We start from the raw sequence: 20,193 nt of genomic DNA, 5'->3' as shown, positions 1-20,193 counted from the left end.
TCAATTAGCTGTGACCTTGGGCAAATGCTTCAAACTCAGTGTGCCTTAACTTCCTTCTTCACAAAAATAGTAGTGCTACCTATCCCCTCGTGTTGTGTTGAGGAGTGAGTTATTTAGCAGATGGGAAGTGCTCACAGTAATGTCTGACACAGAAAGAGCATGCAACAAATGTTAATGATTGTCATCATTATTATTATTGGGTAACTGTTGGAAAAAGGCGTGCTTTAATTCTTTAATGAAATGTTTTCTTGGAAAACTAACGTCAGCCAAGATCATCAGTCTTAGTGTTGTTGGGTTCACTTCCCAAAACATGACCCTTTGAATTAAAACACGTTGGAAGGAGTAGTCTTTGAGGAAGCACGTGGAAAGCCGTGCACCTCGTACGAGCTGTAAATGTCTATCGCTGTAATCCACGGTGCAGGTGGACAAATTCCAGATCTACGGAGCTGGTGGGTGAAACTGCTTAGCCTTTTCTATCTGCCTGTCTATTTTTAGGGGACTATGGAACCCCACTCCCGTGGTACTTCCTTCTACAAGAGTCTTACTGGCTTGGCGGTGAAGGTGAGTTTTTTTAAATTTTTTTAATTAAAAAAAAACCTTAAATGTTTGAAATCCACCCCTTTGGCTATGCATGGGCGTGTGTGACTGTAGAGATGGCTCTTACACGAAGCGTGCAGTTCCTGGTTGGTTAGCTGTCCCCTGGGGGCTCTGCTCCTCGGTGCTGCCTCTGATAGCCCACCTTTTCTCAGTCACTGGGCCAGGGTGAGTGGCAGAGCATTGGTAAACCCTTGCGTCCTGTACAGGTTGTGCCCAGTGGAGTAAATTGCACTAGTAAGAGGCCAAACCACTTTGTAAGGGTGCAAATGACTTTTGCAGCTTCTCATTTAAAGCAAACAGATCCAGAGACTCACAAAGGTGCCTTTGCGTTCATCTTCTGCTGCCTCCCCTCTTTTGCTTCTTTATTTCTCTTCACTTTTTCAAATATAAATGAATTTATTCTCCCAAGGTAAGGGCCCATGCGGAGGCTGGGGCCAATCCCTGATCTTCCAGGCAAGTATCCCCAGACTCTCTTAGTGTTGGTCTCTCTTGCGGTTGGGAAGAGGGCTAAAAGGACTGTGGCCCAGAAGGCATCATAGATAAAACATACCTTTCCTCCTGAACAGGACAGGAGGCCAAGAAGTAGGGGAAACCACAGACTCTTGTGAGGCATGAGGCAGCAGAGAAATCCCGGAGCTGGGAGCAGGGGACTCCCCCAGAGCTAGGAGTTTCTGGAAGCCAAGGAAGTACTTTCCAAACTGTTTGTTCCTCACCTGCCTGCTCTTTGCTTTGTACGATTGGGCCTCAGCCAGGATTTGCCCTTTCAGCACTAGGACAGGTGTTTGCTTTCTCTAGGGGACTGGCCTAGGGCCTTTAAAGGCTTGGGTGACTGGGCGGCAGGGGGAGACTTTCTTTTTTTATGGTTCAAGCAAACAGCACTTCAACAGCTCAGGCTTTTTTTTTTTTTTTTTTTTATGTTGATTTGTCTGTCTTGTCTATCTGTAAATTTTTAAATTTCTGCTGTAATAAAGTTACAACCCGAATGGGAGTTTTCAACACAGAAGTTTGTTCCTGGAATGTTTCCAATTTCAGTGAATACCAGGATTTGTGGGCAGTTTTCCCTCCGTGAGCTCAGCAGATATTCTGCCACTCAAAAAAAAAGAAAAGAAAAGAAAATCTCAAGACAAATGTATTCCTTCAAAAATGAGTCACATAATATTTTGCCAGCAAAAGCCAAATATTTTTCACCTGTCTCACAGGCTAGACTGAAGTAGGTTCCTAAATCTCTCTAAAATCGGAAGAGCTGAGTTTTCCCACCTGACCCCCTCCTTTCACAGTGAAGGAACGGAGCCCAAGAGACATCCACTGTCTCACTCAAGTTCCTGTTGGTCACTTGGGATAAACTCTTGAACTGGGACACGTATTTTCTGGCCAGGAACTCACTCCAATGACTGGAAGAATATTCCCCTGCTGTTTCATTATTACACGTTAGTGCAGTAAGATGGCCAGGGAGGAGACCAAAGAAATTGCGGGCAGTAGATCTAAAAGTCCTTCAGGAAACAGAAATAGACGTACGGGCGGTGGTGGGTCCCTGACCACCAGGCCCATTACTTACAACTGCACCACACGGCCTGAAAATCTACCGACGGCAGTGTGGACAGAGAGAAGCCCTGGCTGGCTGCTGCATTAAAAATTCACCCTGCCCACGGGTGTGCATGCGAGGCCAGACCTGTAGACGCTTGGCAGCAGTGGTTTCCTCCTGCCCCTGCTTTCCTCTGCGGCTGGCTCCCTCCTCTGCTCCTCTTCCCCTTCCAGGATGTCCTGCCGTCCTCGCAAACTGAGTGCCAAAGTGCCCCTGTGCAGGGGGGAGAGGGGGGGCTGTGTGTGAGAGAGTATGTGTGAGTGTGAGAATGTGTGTGTGTTTGCACCACAATTCACAATCTGCACAAGCCTGTATGTCAGTGAGGATCAACCCTGGTGTTAAGCCCCAAATACATGAATACCCATAAAAGCAGATTTCTCAGGTAAACCGTTTTTCAATCTGGCTGCTCATCATAGCAGCTTGAATGGACTTTTACTCCAGGTTCACCATTGACTTTGACGTGTTGGCTTGGAGTGAAAAGTACTGTTGGTGAGCTAAAGAAAATTAACCCATTTCAAAGTCAGTCCTGGTTTTGTTAATTTTCTTTTTAATCACAATTTCTGACATTGTGGGCCCCTCCTGGCATGGTAGGATGGTGAGTGAAACTTCTGTTACAAAACTCCCTCTGGGCAGCTGGGAGGCCCCGCAGGCCACTGTTGGAACCTCACAGACCCGCAGGTCAGAGGCGGGCGGAGCCCTGCTTGGGGCTGATCCTGGGAGCGCCAACTTGGCCTTCTGAGAACGGTGTTTTCCAGCTATGGTAGGAAACTCTGCTCCCCCCTCTTCTTGCCTCCTTTCCTCCCTTTACTGATTCTCAGTTCTCACCAGGAAAGTAACAGTGGCTTCTGGTTGGTGCAGGGTGTTCAACCAGAGAAGAAAGGGCCCTGGAAAAGACGGAACCCATAACAGAGGAAATGGAGGACCCGGAACACCCAGAAGGAATAAATGGTAAAACAAACAAACAAACAAACAAAAACCTCAATAAAGAATGCAGAGCAGAGGCAAGGAAAAGTCTCAGAACACTGCAAAGGGCCAGAGCAAAACACCTCATGACTGGGGTGAAGTGGAACCTGGGAAACTTACCGTCTCCACTGACAAGGGTTAAATCAGACAGCTTCTCAAGGACCCAGCTGCACATGTGCAGAATGGATGGTCCAGCCAGACATTAACACACGTTTCCTGGAGAAAGCAGATCCCAAGTATGTGGTGTGTTTGTGCCCTTGTTAGGCAAACCCCAAGTGAGTTGCACAAATGTGCTGACTTCCGAGGATTTAGCAAGAACAATAACTTGGGTCACTGGGACTTAAAGCGGATATGAGCTATAAGGAAAGACAAAAATAAATGCTTCTGTGCCCAGGGGGAAAGAGTCTAGTGGAGCTGACTACGCTTCACTTGCGGTTTACAAATCTGGAAGCCCATTCATTCAAGCCATCAAAAGCCTTTCTTGACCCTGGAAGTTACTTAATAATTCCTCAACTCATGGCTAAGTCTGCAAGTGTTCCCCTGGCCTTTGCCTCCCTTACCGTCCCTCTTGAACCAGTGCTGAACTTCTCCCCATATTCTCTACTCCTAAGCACATACATTTCTCTAGAATTTCTCTGTGAATGCTAAAGTCCTCTTGCTATCCTTACCCTGGGCTTAGAGAGGCAGCATGGCCTCTGGACTTTGCCTGGTGTTGCATGAAAGGGTCCAGCCTCCATTCCTCTGGCCCACCCCAGGCACCATTTCACAAAGCTGAGGTCAGAGACCTGTGGCTCCTTAGCTGACTTCCAGTCAGCCGAGCCTGTGGGAAGACCCTTCTCCCAGAGTAGAATTCCAAGAACGGAAGCAGGAGGCTAAGGCCTGGTCCCACCTGAGTTATAGGCGAGGTCAGGAGGCACAGAGAGAAGAAGCACTGAGACTGTTTTTGCAGGGGAGTTAAGTGCTCAGAACTACAATATTAAGATGACAGATTAAGCAGTTCTGTATAGGATGAACTAGAGCAGGAGAGACTGGAGGCCAGGGAGACGTGGACATTCGGTAATGAGGGTCTGTGCCGGAGGGGAGTGTGGGAGGAGATCAGCAGAGGGACAGAGTTTGAGGGACAGGGTTGAGAAGGAGTGGACTGCCCTCCCCAGTTAACTGGAGAAGCTCTGGAGTTCTGAGGAGCAAAAAGTCAGCTTTACTCGGAGTTGACTCAAAGATTTGAGCCAAGGTGACTAGGAGAATGGTAGCTTGGAGATAGGAGAGTCTGAAGGAAAAAGTTGTTTGGGGAAGAAGATGAGGAGCCTGAGCTGTTACAAGGAATCCATGAGGAACTGAGTCAGAAGCGCAGGCCTGGGGCTGAAGGTGAGCGTAGGGCTTGCTCTCCTTACAGACAGTGAGTGCTCTCTGGGTTCTGACCCCAGGTCTGCCCCTCGTCAGCCGTGCGACCTTGGTGAGACTCTTGATGTCTTGTGTCTTAGGTTCCTTCCCCTGGAGAAATGGGCGCAGTAGAACCTCCCTCCCCAGGGCTGTTGGAAGGGTGAAATGAGGAAATCCGCATAAGGCCCGGGAAACGGTCCCTGGCACAGAGTAACTGCTCAATAACTGTTAGATGTTGTTGTCACCATTGCTCTTCGATAGTCTTCCTTACAAAGGTCATAGCTCAAGCCACGTGGGCAGAAGACAATGGTCTGAAAAAAGAACCTTGGGGAATGTGTACGTTAAAGCGTTGTATTTACACCACGTTTATTTTTTCCAACAAGACTGCTTCTTTGAACGTGAGCTTCCAGGCTTGGTGCCTGGGGTATGTGTGAAGAATCTGGTGAAGATTTTTGAGCCCTACGGCAGGCCAGCCGTGGACCGTCTTAACATTACCTTCTACGAAAACCAGATCACCGCTTTCCTCGGTCACAATGGAGCAGGGAAAACCACTACCTTGTGAGTCTTCAGGCAAAGAGGCTGGGGTCTCCATTCTGTGCTGTCATTCTCTGGCTCTATTCTTCCTCTGTTCGCTGCAGCCTACTCTTTCCCACTGAATCTTAATGACAGAAATATGCTCTGCATTTGTGTCCCAGGAATGTGTAAAGCACATTGCAGTTTTCAGAGCTTACACTCGTATATCATTGTAATTGACCCTCAGGTGAAGTTGGGGAGGGAGGTGGAGTCGTGGGTTTATCAGGGAAGTGGACATCCAGAGAGCTATGTGACTTTCCCAAGGTCACCAGGGTGTAACGGTTCAGTGAAGGCAGGAGCCAGGTCCTCACATGACTGTCTCTTGTGTTTGATGCTGAGGACCTGTCCCCCTACGCCCAGGCTCGCCAGCACTAGGACCATGATGGCTGTGCTAAAGTCATGGCCACCACCATCACATGCCCTTGGTCTGCAGAGTACTGCTTATCTTCCAAGAGCATCCCTTTTCCTACCTGTGCGGGTTGGTGGTAGTTCTGGAAGAAGGTAAAAGGGGGCAGTCTCTAGAGGGGCTGTGGGTACCTGGGAGTTGAAGACCACGTTCAGGGAAGGGGAGGTTCTGCGTGGACCTCAGCTCAGGGAGCGCCCCTTACTTTGCTAAGGGGCCTGAGCTCCAGCTGCTGAGGAGAACAGGGCCAGCCGCGGCGGCCCTCTCCAGGGGCAGGGAGCCCTGTGAACCCAGCCTGCAAGTCCTTCGGCTTCTTACAGAGCCCCAGGAAGGAACAGCAGTGTACACCCTGCGTTGGAATGTTCCTGAGGGCGGTTCGGTGTGAATGGAATGTGGGGCTGGTGCCATTATATTTGGTTCTGTTTCCCTCTAGCGGTCGATCAACAGAGATTTCAGCTTCTCAGCACGAGTTCAGCGAGCCTGAGCTCAGAGGCAGTGCTGGGAGGGGCAGTGCTGACCCATCCCACTTCCCTCCTTGTTAGCTAATACGGTCAGAGAGCCCGAAGCCCCACTCGGGACCCCGAAGGCAAACACATTACTTCATGAATGTGAAATGCAACGTCCCCTGGGGGCTGAAGCACAATGTTTAATAAAAGTTGTATAATACTTTTAAGTCTGGCTTTGCTCTGGCACTGTTCTAAGTGCTGTACAGGTGTTGACTCATTTAATCCCCACAACAACAGCACAAGGTGAGAGTTGTCATTTCTCATTTTCAAAAAAAAAAAAAGCCCTACGTTGTTATTGGGCTTTTTATTACTTTTGGATCCAGAACTTTCGTGGTGGTAATTCCCAGGCCTGGCTTCAATCGATTAGTCAACAAATGCACATTGAGTGCCTGGGCGTCTCGGCAAGACCCAGCCCTTTGTAAGGTGACGTCAGGCAAAGCATTGACCCCTGCACTGAATACCTTTAACGGAGCTGGGAGCTGTGATGGCTGCAAGGGGGCTTGGGGAGGGCTCTTTGGCTGCAAGTGAATGCTGGGCAGCTGGGAATCATCACTGCCTGCCTGGGAGCACTGGGAATTAGCAGAAGCAGAGAGGGAAGGCAGATGTGCACATGAGCACTAAGCCTCTTGTGGGAAACTGTTGGTTCCCACAGCTAATGATGGCTTGGGTTTAATGAGAGGCACAGGTAGAAATCACTGTGAGCGTCCTCACCGGCCCTGGGGTGGGGGCTGCCGTCCCCAGGTGTTCCTAAAGGCCATCCTTTCTGCCCCTGACTCCTGCGTCTGGCAGGTCCATCGTGACGGGCCTGTTGCCCCCGACATCTGGGACCGTGCTCATTGGGGGAAAGGATATTGAAACCAGCCTGGATGCAGTCCGGCAGAGCCTTGGCGTGTGTCCACAGCACAACATCCTGTTCCACCAGTAAGTAGAACAGGAACTGAGACCCTCGCCTCGCCTCGCCCTCACCTGGCCCCCAGCAACGTGTTCTCCCAGGCCAGCTCATCCACATTCAAGGTCTTTTGTCCTGCTTGCCATGAGAAGGTCCCTCAGAACCTAGGACCGTGCCTCAGGCACTCGGAGCTGAGGTCTTCCCGCTCAGAAGAGTGATGCCGCCTTCTCTCTGTCGGGGTGGCTGGGCCCAGGGCCCCCTGCTCAGTGTTTGCCCGGAAGTCTAGTCCCTCTCAGTGACCGGACAGGAGACCCTTGCTCCTTCTTCCCTCTTAAGCCAGGTGCTAAAAATGGACTTTTCAGCAGGCTTTTCAGTTGGGTTCTTTCCATACTTTTATTTCTTATCTAAAAAGTTATATACAGAAGTAAGGAGGGAAGAAAAGGAAGGAAGGGAATATAAAATAAAACAAGAAAAATAAAGGTCATCTGTAATTTCACCACCCAGAGAAAACCACTGTTAACACCTTGATATATAATATTTCAGACCTTTCTCTAGTGCATGTGTAGATATATTTTTTTAATTATAAAAGAGAGTAAAACTGCATACAACTTTGTAACCTGCTATTTTTTAAATATGACTGCTTTTTTGACCTAAGATATCATGACCATCTTTTCATGCTATTACATATTCTTCTATAAAGCAATTTTTACTATACACATACTATTCCATTGTATGATGTGCTTTTTAAGCTGTGTCCTCTTAGATATTTTGGCAGGGTCGGCTTTTGGTCTCATTTTCTATTATAAGCAACACCGTGATGGACATGTTGACGGCTAAATCCTTCTGCTCACCCTCAATTATTTCTGTAAGGCAGATTTCCTGAAGGGGAGTTGCTAAGCACGTTGCCTTTCTTGTTGCCCTGTCCCCACAGCCTCACAGTGGCCGAACACATCCTCTTCTACACCCAGCTGAAAGGGAGGTCCTGGGAGGAGGCCCAGCTGGAGGTGGAAGCCATGCTGGAGGACACAGGCCTCCACCACAAGAGGAATGAGGAAGCTCAGGATCTATCAGGTGTTTGGTGCTGGAGAAGGACAGGGCTTCCGATGGCACATCCACTGTCTCCCGGGAACAGGGCTCTGTGTGTGTGTGTGTGTGTGTGTGTGTGTGTGTGTGTGTGTGTTCTTAGGCTTACAACAGGAGAGCTTCTAAGAGTTGGAACATTCTATAAAGTTATGCTGAGCATCTACGAGCCGCCCACCTCTGGATTATGTCCCACATGGGACACTATCTTGCGGCAGCCTGGGCTGTATTTGCTCTGATGTTTATGTGTTTGAACTGAAAGGTGAGAACCGTCTTCAAGTGGTCTGATCCTAGGAGGCAGGGATTTTCTTTTCTGCACCATGAGGCTGGTCCCACTAGGGTTTTGAACGTTGTATGTGAACATCTAAGGAGGCAGCATCGAACGTGCAGGATCTAAGGTGCCCTCCTCGCTCTCGTCCCGCCCTCCACACCCCGTGACCCCACGCCTGTGCCTCCAGGTGGGATGCGGAGGAAGCTGTCCGTTGCCATTGCCTTCGTAGGAGATGCCAAGGTGGTCGTTCTCGACGAGCCCACCTCTGGGGTGGACCCCTACTCCAGGCGCTCCATCTGGGACCTGCTCCTGAAGTATCGCTCGGGTAAGGGGCACCGCGCAGCGCCTGTGTGCTCGGGGGCTTTATGTGTGCTCGCCGCTCCTCGCGCCCTCCTCACGCCGGGTGCTTTGCAGCTCAGTGCAGTAACAGCCATCACTGCGTTCAGACGGCGCTTTCTCTCTCACTGGGGGAGTCTGAGTTCCAGGGAAATCTCTTGAGATTTTTCACACAAATACAGGCAGGGAGTTACTGATGAAGCAGCTTCCTTCCCAAAATTCTCTCGGAAGTTCTTTTAACCTGCTGCCCTTCTGTCTGGAACACAGAGGGCAGCTCCAGGTGAAATTCCCCTTTGACTAAGGGGACCCAAGCCACCTACAAAAACCAGGTGTGAGGGCGATGAGCCTGTACTCAGTGCTACAGAGGACTGCTGCAGGTGGAAATGTCTCGACACGGACTTTCCCTCCTCTGTCGTGGCACCTGCCAACCAGAGGAGCAGACCCAGAAGAGACAGCAAGCAGAGCTGAGTGCCCGTGAAAGTGATGATGTGTGCAAGCCTGTGGTCGATTTGCCATTCTGGAATCCTCATTACTGTTTTCCTTTAATGACATCTCCAGCTATTATAAAAGAATGTGCTGTGTGTGTGTGTGTGTGTGTGTGTGTGTGTGTGTGTGTATTTTGGAAAGACTACAAATGCAGTGCTTACAGACATAGAAAACAAACATAGGGTTACCACGGAGGAAAGAGTAGGAAGGGATAGGTTGGGAGTTCAAGATTTGCAGATACTAACTACTATATATAAAACAGATTAACAACAAGTTTCTACTGTAGAGCACAGGGAACTATATTCAATATCTTGTAGTAACCTATGGTGAAATTATGAAGAGGAGTATGTGTATGTACATGTATGACTGAAACGTTACGCTGCACACCAGAAGCACAGCACTGTAAACTGCCTACACTCCACCAACAAAAAATAAATGCAGTGCTCAGTGATCCGGAGTAACACATATAGAAGCCAGCAGATGTTGACTGACAGTAAATATGTCCCATATGCGGTGATTTACGTGCATCCGGCCCTGTGCCTGATGAAAAGACACTCTGTGGAGCAGCGCTCTGCAGCATGCAGGATGCTGTGAAACATTAGCTGCTGCCATTGCTGTTCTAGTATTCTAGACGGTGCTGCAGAGTGTTTGTTTTTATTTATTAACTCCTGGTTTTGTAACCCGTGTAGCAGGGAGGGAGCTGTACATCCTCTCTCATCCACACCCGGCCCAGGCCTGCCAGGTGACTCCCCTGACCCCTGCCTTGCAGGAAGAACCATCATCATGTCCACTCACCACATGGACGAGGCCGACCTCCTCGGGGACCGCATCGCCATCATTTCCCAGGGACGGCTCTACTGCGCGGGCACCCCGCTCTTCCTGAAGAACTGCTTTGGCACAGGCTTCTACCTCACCTTGGTGCGCAAGATGAAAACCGTCCAGAGCCAAGAAAGAGGCTGCGAGGTATGTGTCTGTCCAGGGGAAGAGCCCATCCTGGCTGAGAAGGGACGTACAGGGTGGCACTGTCATTCCAGACATCTCTACCCAAATCAGGCTCCAGCCAGCAGAACTGAGCTCTTTGTTTCTGGAACCATTTGCAGATTTTGATAAAAGGACATTCTGAACTGTCCTACACAGATGCTTTACCCCAAGTAAAACGCCTGGTTTTAAATGACCTGAGATTATTACATGCAAGAATCCTAAACTACACAGGAGGTTTGGTGCAGCGCAGAAGGGAGGGTCTTACACTGCAAGGTTACGCTGTTTAAAGGAGAGTAGTCATTTAAGCTTCCTTTTTTCATTCCAACATTATGTTCCCTAATTAAACCCAAAATTTACTGGTAAATGAAAGCTAGTAAAAAACCTCCCTGGTAACTATAACCTGAAAACGATGAAGGGAAAAAATACCAGCCAGCAGAGGCCATCACAGCGCGTCAGGAGCCCCACATTCAAGTCTGAGCTTGAAGGTGAACATAGTGTGTCATCCTGGGCAAATTACTTAATCCCTCACTGTTGTTGGGGATTTGTCCATGTAGAAAATGGAACTGGTATTTGCTGCTGCTGCTTCTAGGGGGATGTGGTGAGGGTCAAGTATCACGCATGTGCTCAGGAGCTCCTTGAGGAAGGCACTGCTCATGCTCCAGCTGCCTCGTCCCATTTGTTTTATTGAGCATTATTTACGCCTCCAGCCCCTGTAGTTTGTGTCTGGCTGCTTCTGGATTTTCCTGTCCTGGGTGGACTTCCACAGCCCAGCACGCATCCCCGGGGAGGGAGGAGTCAGACGTCTTGCACAGGTGGACCTACTCTGTCACATGAGCAGTAATGGGCCAGAGGGATCCTCTGAGGTTCCCTCGTGCCTGATTCACACGCTCTCCAGGATGAAATCAAACAGCCACACCCTCAAAATGTTCAGATGAAGTAAGAGATTAAACCAGTGAAGAAAAATGTGTTGACCACACTTGGCATGAGAAACAAACAAAGCCTGGTGGTGACAGCGGTGGACACAGGGAGATGCTGTCATGGGAGTGACTGACGTCCCTCTGTCGTAGGGGACCTGCGGCTGTGCCTCCAAGGGTTTCTCCACCAGGTGTCCAGCCTGTGCTGACGGTTTAGCTCCCGAACAAGCCTTGGATGGTAAGGACTGGGGCAGCCCATGCTTGGTTCTTGTCCGGCAATCATCTCTTGGTGGTCTTAGCTGTGTTCTGTTGTCGTGCGTTTTGACGCAAATAAAGAGAACACGCTGTGTGCTTCTCAAGCCCACTGGTCATGCAATTGCCCCTCTTCTGTGAGCTTCTTTCTTCTCCTCTGTTCCCCAAGGGGTTTTAGGGTCATGGGCCTACCTTTAACGAGGAATCCAGTCTTTGTTCATTCCTTGCCCTTGTCCATAGTAAGCCCACATTCCCGGGGTCCTCCTTCCTGGCTCCAAGCCACATTCCTCGGTGTCTGGCGAGAAGGGCTCCTGAAGGTGCCAAACGGAGCCCTATGGCGGAGCCGTGGTGACGCGCAGCCCTCACAGTGCGCTTTTCCATGGCGTCAGGTCGCACGGCATGGTTGCCGAGTCTGTGGGATGTCACACATCCCCGTTACACCCCTAGCTTTCCCCACAGTCCCAGTTTTCCTCTATTCTCACTTGGGTGAGGATGCATTAAACCTCCAGGAAGACACCAAAGAGAGGCTCTCCCTGTAGAAGCGCTCATCCCGCCAGGACCTGACCTCCTGGCCCCAGAGTGCTTGTCAACAAGTCTTTCCGTCCTGGGTGAGTGCCTGCCTCTCGTCCTTCTCCTGGGGGTGTCCTTGCAGATGGAATCCCACACACCGTATTCCTAAATGTGAGCAAAATTAAACTTATGTACTCATCCAAGTTAACGAGAGGGTGTGTCTGCTTAGCAAAGAAAAAACAAAGTTTCTTATTTAGCACAAATTTTTTTCTAACCCAAATCTGGTGAAACAAGAAAACTAGACAATTATGCTTAAAATCTGAGGGAAAATGCCCAGAGTTGCGTCAAGGCTTGCTCTCTCACCCTCTCTTTGCGCTGACAGAACCCATCATGAACACAAACACATCTTTTTAGGACATTTCTGTTTTTCCCTAGTCTGCCTTGCTAAGGCCCCCTCTCTGCTTTCTGAATGGTTTTTAAATGAACACAATTAATTACTGTTGTGCACCAAAATTAAGTTGGAAACAGAGCCTGCTGGCTAGTAGGACTTCACTTCTAAACAACGGTTTATTTTCTTTGAATAGAAGAGGGATACTGTGAACGGTGGGGAGCTCAGTAAGTAGTTGTGCCCCAGGTATGAGAAGGAAGATCATTGCAATCCCCAGTAGCCCCTGGGAAGGCTTTTCACACGCACACACCCACGTACCACACACACACACACACACACACACGCACACACACACACGCACACACACACACCTCCCTGCCAGGCCCTGAGAGCCCTGCTGCCCTGGAAAGGCTGACACACACGCCTAAGACACAATTCCTGGGAATCCAGCAGCTTCAGGCTCCACTTCCTTCCTAAGAGAACAATGACCGTGACCCCAGAGAGCTGTTAGGGCCGAGCTGCTTCCTCCCGCGAGGAGCCCTCCGGCCCCTGCATGAAGTCACCTCGTTGCTGAAGACAATTGAGTCTAATTTGCATGCCTGACATGAAACAAGCCTTCCAGTCCAGCTAGGCAGAAGGATTTGGATTGAAAGCCATGAAATCCCTCTACATGAGTCACTTTTAAAACAAAGAAAGAAAAGAACTCACGGGGTGACCCTGACCCTGAGTGGTCTGCTTGCAGAAACACTCTGGGGCAGGGGCCCGAGCCCCCAGACCCCTGCTCCCTTTGACCTGCCTGCCTCTCAAGAGAACGTGCTGGGGAACGGCTTCTTTAAATGCATGCTTTACATTTTTTAATTAGATTTTTTTTCATTTTAAAGTAACACATGCTTGTTCGTGAAGTTGGATTCTGACTTATGAGGGTATCAGGTACATACTCGGCACTGGACACGTCCCCACACCCCATGCCGTGCACCCTGCCCTCCATCCCCTGGTCCAGCTCCGCAGCTCCTCAGTCCACCTCTGCATTTCCTCTGAGCTGGGGATGGAGAAGTTTTATTCGTTCGTTTGTTTGAGACACCAGATGCAGGCCCAAGGGGGATGATGCAGTCCCCCAAAAAGCTAGGCCAGGCCTGGGTGTGAGTCAGGAAGGAGGGTTCTCACCCAGCTTGGTCACTAGGTCCAGATGAGCATCTCATCTTGGGCGAGTCCCCTGCAGCCTGGGCCACACCCTGAAAATGAAAGCGGCCTTGACTTAACTCTCAGTCTTGTGGTGAACTGAGAATGAGCAACAGTGATGACAGAGCTTGCTCACTTGAGATGACGGTCATGATTAGCAACAGCAGCCGACGCTCATCCACGCACCAGGCACAGGGTTCTCGGTGTTTCTTGTGTATTAACTCATCCAAGCCTCACTGATAACAATGAAGTGGGTGCTGTTGTTTCCCCCTTTTTGCAGACGAGGAAACTAGGGTATGACTTGCCTGATGGTATGTAGATTGTAAAGGACAGAACATTTGATTGAACAAAGGAGAAAGCCGGCACCAGGACGTTACATGACCTCCCCAGGTTTGCAGTGAGTTAGCGGGGAGCGCTTTTGTTCCCACCTCCATCTCCATCTCCCTTCCAGCGCCTGTCACAGGGCCAGCTAAGCTAAACATGGGCAGGATGGAGCGAGCGTCAGTCCTCCACAAGAGCCACTATTGAAGAACGAAATGCCCCTTCCTCAGACGGGAGGCAGAAGAAAGCAGGGGACCTGGGCAAGCTCACGGTCTCGCAGGTTCTGGAAAACAGAGTCGACGTCAGCTTCTTCCCTTGTCTTAGGGGATGTGAACGAGCTGATGGATATGGTTCGCCACCACGTTCCAGAGGCAAAGCTGGTGGAGTGCATTGGTCAAGAACTCATCTTCCTTCTTCCAAATAAGAATTTCAAGCAGAGAGCATACGCCAGCCTTTTCAGAGAGCTGGAGGAGACGCTGGCTGACCTGGGGCTCAGCAGTTTTGGGATTTCTGACACTCCCCTGGAAGAGGTAAGGCAGAGATTCCAGCTGGTTTCTGTCCGGTACCGGAAGAGGTGGTTCTTTGCCAAAGTCTAACTCTAGAGGGAAGTTTTGTAAAGGTAAAGAGCCATAATTCCTCACCCAAGCATAGCAACTAGCTTCATTTCCAGGCTTACTTCCTCCTGCCTTTGTACATCTGCACACATATTTTAGAAGAGAAACCCCTAGAATCCACAGCATACACTTTTGTGTTTATGGAAGACTATGTTCTTAGAAAAAGAATCAATGTATTTTCTTCCCTTTATGAAGCAGTATGCAACAAAATTGAGCTTGGGTTAGATTTTTCTGAGGGGCATGCCTGACCCAAATTCTCTCTTTTCCTCCTTGACAGATTTTTCTGAAGGTCACGGAAGACTCTGATTCAGGACCTCTGTCTGCAGGTATGGTGCCTGAGTGCGTAGTTTGTTCCCACGCCACAACCCCAAGCTCTGTCTTGAAAGTCTAAGGAAAAACTCATGAAACAACAGAGCAAGCAAATTCTCCTCCAGAGTATTTATCTGACCCCCAAATAACAAGTATTCTGCATTCTCAGTTCCTTTGAACGACAAAGGAAAGACGAGTAGAATTAGGTCTTGGTAGGGAGAGTGGATCAACCAGGATTCTTAGAAGCTCAGGCTGGGAGCTGCACCCGCCCCAGGCTTCTCACCCCACTTCCCGTCTCCTGTTCCTGCCACAGCAGCATCCTTATCCCCTCTTACCTCCGACCAGACCTCCGATCCCCGCCCGCCTGCATGAGTGATAGCCCAGAGTTGGATGATGGTGATAGTAAATAGAACCCAGATGCCAGCTGGACCTCCTGGCCCCTTTGACAGTGGAGATAAAATTATTCTGAGCCCTCATGTAGTGCCCTGTGGAACTTTGAAACTGTGGGGCCAATAATTGCTGTGGATTCTGGGGGTTTCTCTTTTATATATGTGTGAGCCTAGGACGCAACTATCCTCTTCCACAATTTCTACAAAACCCCAGAGCCACTCAAACACTCCTGAGCGCAGTGGACTTTACTGTGAAGAGTGCGGGATAGGGAGGTGGACGTGCAGAAGGGGGTCACCTGCCACAACACATGCCCCTGCTGATAGAGCAATAGGCATCCACCCACACCGACGATATCCCCTCCCTGGCTTCGCTCTTCCCGTTCCATTTTCCTTTCTCCAGGTTGCAGGCAAAGCTGTGGGGCAATTCTCCTTTGCTGCCTTGGGCTCCTGCCTTTGGTTACGTCTTTCTACCCAGTGTGGCATCTCACAGTATTCTCCTGTGCAAAGGCTCTTTCCTCTCTGAGGGCTTCTGGTGCCAACTCTTAAGTTATGGTTCTCATCTTGCTTTGTAAGCGATCCCAGAAGTTTATGTATCAGCTGTGCCTAGAACTATCAATGGTCAAATGTATCAGCCCAAACATGTGCCGTGCTCAGGCAGGTTGTGTGGCGGCCAGAAGAGGTGGCCGTCCAGGTGGAGTACGGAGGAAAGGGCAGCGCTCTGGAGGGGGTGCGAGCAGCCCACCACAGGGCCAAGGTCTTCCTTCCAGCTTTGCAGACACAGGAACTGAATTCTCTCAGCTTACCCAAAGGCAAAAACTTACATTAACCAAGACCAGAATGAAAATATGCTAATTTATATTAGATGTCCTGATAGATTCAAGAATTGGGGACTTTAATCTGCACACAATACGCCGTCTTAATAAGTAGGTCCTCTTAGAAGAATAAATTACACACCAGAAGACTGGTCATTCTGGACATAGAATAGGATGTTCTAAAGAGACAGTCAAGGGTAGGGGTTAAGAGTTAGCCTCTAGAATGAGGCAGACTGAACATCAAACTTGAACTCTATAATTTGCTAATTGAGTGGCTTTGGGGAAATATCTGGCCTCTTTTTATTTTTAAATGAGAACTCTTAAGATTCTCATGTATAGCATACAGCAGAGTTAATTATATTGATCATGCTGTACCCTATATCCCTAGTACTTATTAATTTTAGCTTTTTTGTACCTCAGTTTCCTCATCTGCAAAATGGGGATAATAGTATCCACCTGTTAAGGTTATTGAGAGAATTAAATGAGTTAAAACATGCCAAGTCTTAATACAGTATGCAATTTCTGATTACGACTCGGCAACACCCTGATCTCAACATTTACAAATATCTCGTGTCTCAAACCCATTTAGCCCTAATTTATACTTTACAAGATTAAACATTCATTGTCTTATTTGACTGTCACTGTAACCTCATGAGGCTGGTAGGGCAGGGATGGCCCCATCTGGGGAAACTGAGCTCATATAAATGGGATGACTGCCTTAAAGTCACTCAGGCTTCTGAGTCTTACTCCCTGGCCGCAGCTCTCAAGTCTAAGACCCGCAATTCCACACTCCCACCGTCTCCCACTTTTCAGATGGCTCAGTGCATTTGTTTTGAATAGGCATCTGCTTTAGATGGCATTGGCATTTTTCTGATCTTGTCTTCAGAGTCTAAGGAGCCTGTCTATGGAGTCACACATCACGTGGTACCAAGAGGGTCCAAGCCGTTTCTGAAGGGTGGTTCACTGCCAGTGGCCTCTAGAGGGCAGCAGAAAGCCAGAGACAAACTGATTCTGAACAAGCCTGGAGCCCTCACCTCTGGCCCTGGCGGTGGACTCCAGTCTGGGTGGGGCGTCAGGGAGAGCAAAGTTCAGAGGACAGACATGAGGAGAGGCAACAGAAACCCCCCAGAGGGAGGGCCAGCCACAGGAGACCTCAGGTCTGAGCCCAGATTAGAAGGGAGACTGAACTGGGACCTGGCGCCGGCTAGTCGGTGAGCCTGAAGGGACTCTCCGCCCTCTGAGCAGCGGGCCTGGTGCACCGCAGGTGCCTGTGAGCGTCCACTGAAGGGACAGCTCAGCTCACCCGCTCCCTTTCTAGCTGCTCTTGTCCTGGGGGACTTCAGGAGCAAGCAGCCGGGGACCACCCAGCGGTCCTCTAGGGTCTCCACGTGCAGCCACATGCTCTGCAAATGGGTATTAAAAATTGGTGGTCAACTGTAGCTTCAATAAAACTGAGGACTTGCGGTGGTTTACAAAGCGCATTCACATGTGTTAGTTCGTTTAATCTTCATAACAACCCTTGAAATATTCTCGTTCTCATTTTACAGATGAGAAAACTCAGATTCAGACAGGTTGAGTCACTCAGCCACATTTACACATCTGGTAAGAGTCAGGGCGCAAACCCAGGTCTCCTAACTCCCAGTTCATCAGTCTTTCCTCTACTTTTCAGGAGCCTCCAAAAGTTTAGAAAAAACCGACTCTGACTTTTACATATTTGTGTGCACAGGTTATATGTGAATGCATTTTGTTGTTAAATTCAAATAATACAAAAAAAGGCTGAAATCACCCCTCCCACTTCCTCTGCTGCCCTTCACCCAGCTCTGCCGTCGTTGTCCGTGATAACCTGTGTTAACAGCGATGGGTGTTCTCTCAGAGCTTTGCGTGTGCGTGCACATTGTCAGTGCATGTGTATATGTGAGCTGTGTGCTCGCTAACATACATATGGTCTCACCACACATATCCTTCTGCAGCATTATTTTTACTCATGTGGTTTAGACCTCTCTGTCTTGTCCTTTTTAACTGCTATAGAGAATTGTTAAGCAATTTCAGGCAATTCTGTCTATAGATGATTTATCCTAGAAAGTAGAATTTTTAAGCATTTATTACCTTCCTGGCCTGATGTTTTGTTGCTGACTTAAGTGAAGGGAAAATCAACACATTAAGAGAAAACGGCTTACGAGATCCAGACCTTATGAATGTTTTTCTAAATTACTAATTCCATCTCCCAAACCAGGCGGCTCTCAGCAGAAAAGAGAAAACAGCAGCCTCCGACACCCCTGTCTGGGTCCTGGTGAGGGGGCCAGACCCACTCCTCAGGGCAGGGGGCCGTCTCCTCAGCCCGAGGGCCCGCCTTCCCCCCAGCGGGAGGGGCGTGGCCGACTCCACACGGGAGCTCGGCTGGTCCTGCAGCACGTGCAGGCGCTGCTGGTCAAGCGGTTCCAGCACACCGTCCGCAGCCGCGAGGACTTCCTGGCCCAGGTACTGCCGCAGGCTGTGGCCGCGCTGTGTGCTGGTGGCCCTTCCCCGGCCTCCCTGGCCTCTCCCAGGCTGTCTCGTGCACAGGGTGGGGGTGAGACCCAGCGATGAGCACCCTCTCTGGGTTGTCACCTTTGCTTCTTCCTTGCCAACCTTTAGGTTGATTCTTGGTAACACAGTGCTTCTTTGTAAGTTTTCTATCTCACTTAGCAGGGAAAACAGAATAATAATGAATATGTTGATCTTGGCTTTATTTTTACAGAGAAGGATAAAGTCATGTTTTCATTCATTTTTGCAATGACTCTGTATTTCAAGGTCATGGTCCCCTTTTTCTTTTTATATTTTTTATTCAGAAACAGAAACTCTGGTTCACCTCTGGCTCGGCACTGGCCAGCTTCAGTGTTCATTGTTCATTGCTGGCCTGATTCAACCATCCTTCAGAGGTTCCCGGAACATTCTATTTTCTCCTGCACAACTGCCTTTGTGCCTCCTTCCATCATGTCCCCTAGAACTGACCTTCTCCACCAGGGCCCAGTTATGAGGCTGCAGGATAAATGCTTAAAAATGTGTGTGTGTGTGTGTGTGTGTGTGTGTGTGTGTGTGTAGCATACCATATTCCACAGCCCACATTGCCATGTTTATTTTTGTAGATTGTGCTCCCGGCCACTTTTGTGTTTTTGGCTCTGATGCTTTCCATCATCATCCCTCCTTTTGGTGAATATCCTTCTTTGACCCTTCACCCCTGGATGTATGGGCAGCAGTACACCTTCTTCAGGTGCGTGGACTACATCCCCAAAGGGCATCATTCACCTCCGTGGGCTGTGGGGCTGCCGGGTCACCTGCTGCTTGGCGGGGCCCTGACCATCCCACTCTCTGGGACAGTCCCCAGCATGATGGGGGCCTCGGGCTGCCCTCAGAAGGAAGTTGATGTACCTGCCACTTGGGCAAGGTGATCCCAGGTGGACACCCAGGACTGCCAGGAGTGAGGAAGGAGAAAGTGAAAGTTGGACGAGCGGGCTGAAGTCCCGTCTTTTTGAGGCACAGACATGATGTGCCATCAGACCACTGGGCATGTTCAGGTCACCTACCCCCTTCCCAGGAGACCTGTAACCACCACACGGCAGCGTTCTGTGCCTCGTGTACATGCCTGGAACCTAGCAGCCATCCGGCAGGCATTTTCTCAGTTGCATGTTGGCTGCTTTATCTGTCTGTCCCGGTCACGTGTCCTTCGAGTAAGCCCCTCACTCTGTCTAGCATGGACCAGCCGGACAGCGAACGGCTCGTGGCACTTGCAGACGTCCTCGTGAACAAGCCAGGCTTTGGCAACCGCTGCCTAAAGGAAGGATGGCTTCCGTAAGTCCCTGTGCACCCCTGCCCTGACACCAGCAGCTGCCCCGGGAGACACCAGTGGTGGGGGCCGGGTGGCAGAGTTGGGAGGGACCCCATCTCAGTCCTGCCCTGCATTACCCGAACACTTCCATACCCCTGAGCAGCACTCACCCGTGTGCAAGGGTGTTCTCTAGCCCTCAGGAAACCACCCCCATCACTGGACAGCACTGTATTTCTGTAATTCTCAATATAGAAAGTTCCACACTGAGTTGATATATGCTTCTTACAACTTATTTGAAAGGAATCTGAACAGGGGAAGGAGGGACAAAGGGATGTGCTGTAGTGTAACTGGACCTAGGATGGCATTAGTTACATATATGGCCAACTTTCAATTATTGCTTTAAGTGGAGAGAAGGGAGTCACAGAGGGCAGCTGAAATCCACCAAAAATCCAAAAAGTTCAATATAATTTTAACTGCTCCTCTCATCCAGTCTTTTTCAGAGTTATTGATAAGGATCAAAATAGACAAATTTCAACTTCCTCCTGTATTTCTTCTTTCAACAGCTAGAGCTGCCAGCAGATAAAAGGGAGCGTAAACCAACAAACTAGATCATCTTCCCCAGCCCCATAGCTAGCAACAAAATCCTCGTCCTC

At 49.5% G+C, this 20,193-nt stretch overlaps 1 protein-coding gene across 1 annotated transcript in view; it reads left to right on the top strand.

The window, feature by feature from the left end:
- ABCA4 (ATP binding cassette subfamily A member 4) overlaps positions 1–20,193 on the top strand; it is a 111,820-nt gene that overhangs the window by 57,924 nt on the left and 33,703 nt on the right. Inside the window, 13 exon segments of the mRNA XM_032488205.1 lie at positions 496–561; positions 3,038–3,127; positions 4,906–5,080; positions 6,794–6,925; positions 7,825–7,964; positions 8,432–8,569; positions 9,836–10,029; positions 11,115–11,199; positions 13,936–14,141; positions 14,503–14,551; positions 17,969–18,213; positions 18,861–18,985; positions 19,465–19,563. Of these exon segments, the coding sequence (XP_032344096.1) occupies positions 496–561; positions 3,038–3,127; positions 4,906–5,080; positions 6,794–6,925; positions 7,825–7,964; positions 8,432–8,569; positions 9,836–10,029; positions 11,115–11,199; positions 13,936–14,141; positions 14,503–14,551; positions 17,969–18,213; positions 18,861–18,985; positions 19,465–19,563 (1,744 nt within the window).

Source organism: Camelus ferus, chromosome 9, assembly GCF_009834535.1.
Source record: "Camelus ferus isolate YT-003-E chromosome 9, BCGSAC_Cfer_1.0, whole genome shotgun sequence".
Taxonomy (NCBI): Eukaryota; Metazoa; Chordata; class Mammalia; order Artiodactyla; family Camelidae; genus Camelus; species Camelus ferus.
The sequence above is the reverse complement of the archived record's forward strand: the minus strand, read 5'-3'. Positions and strand labels throughout refer to the sequence as shown.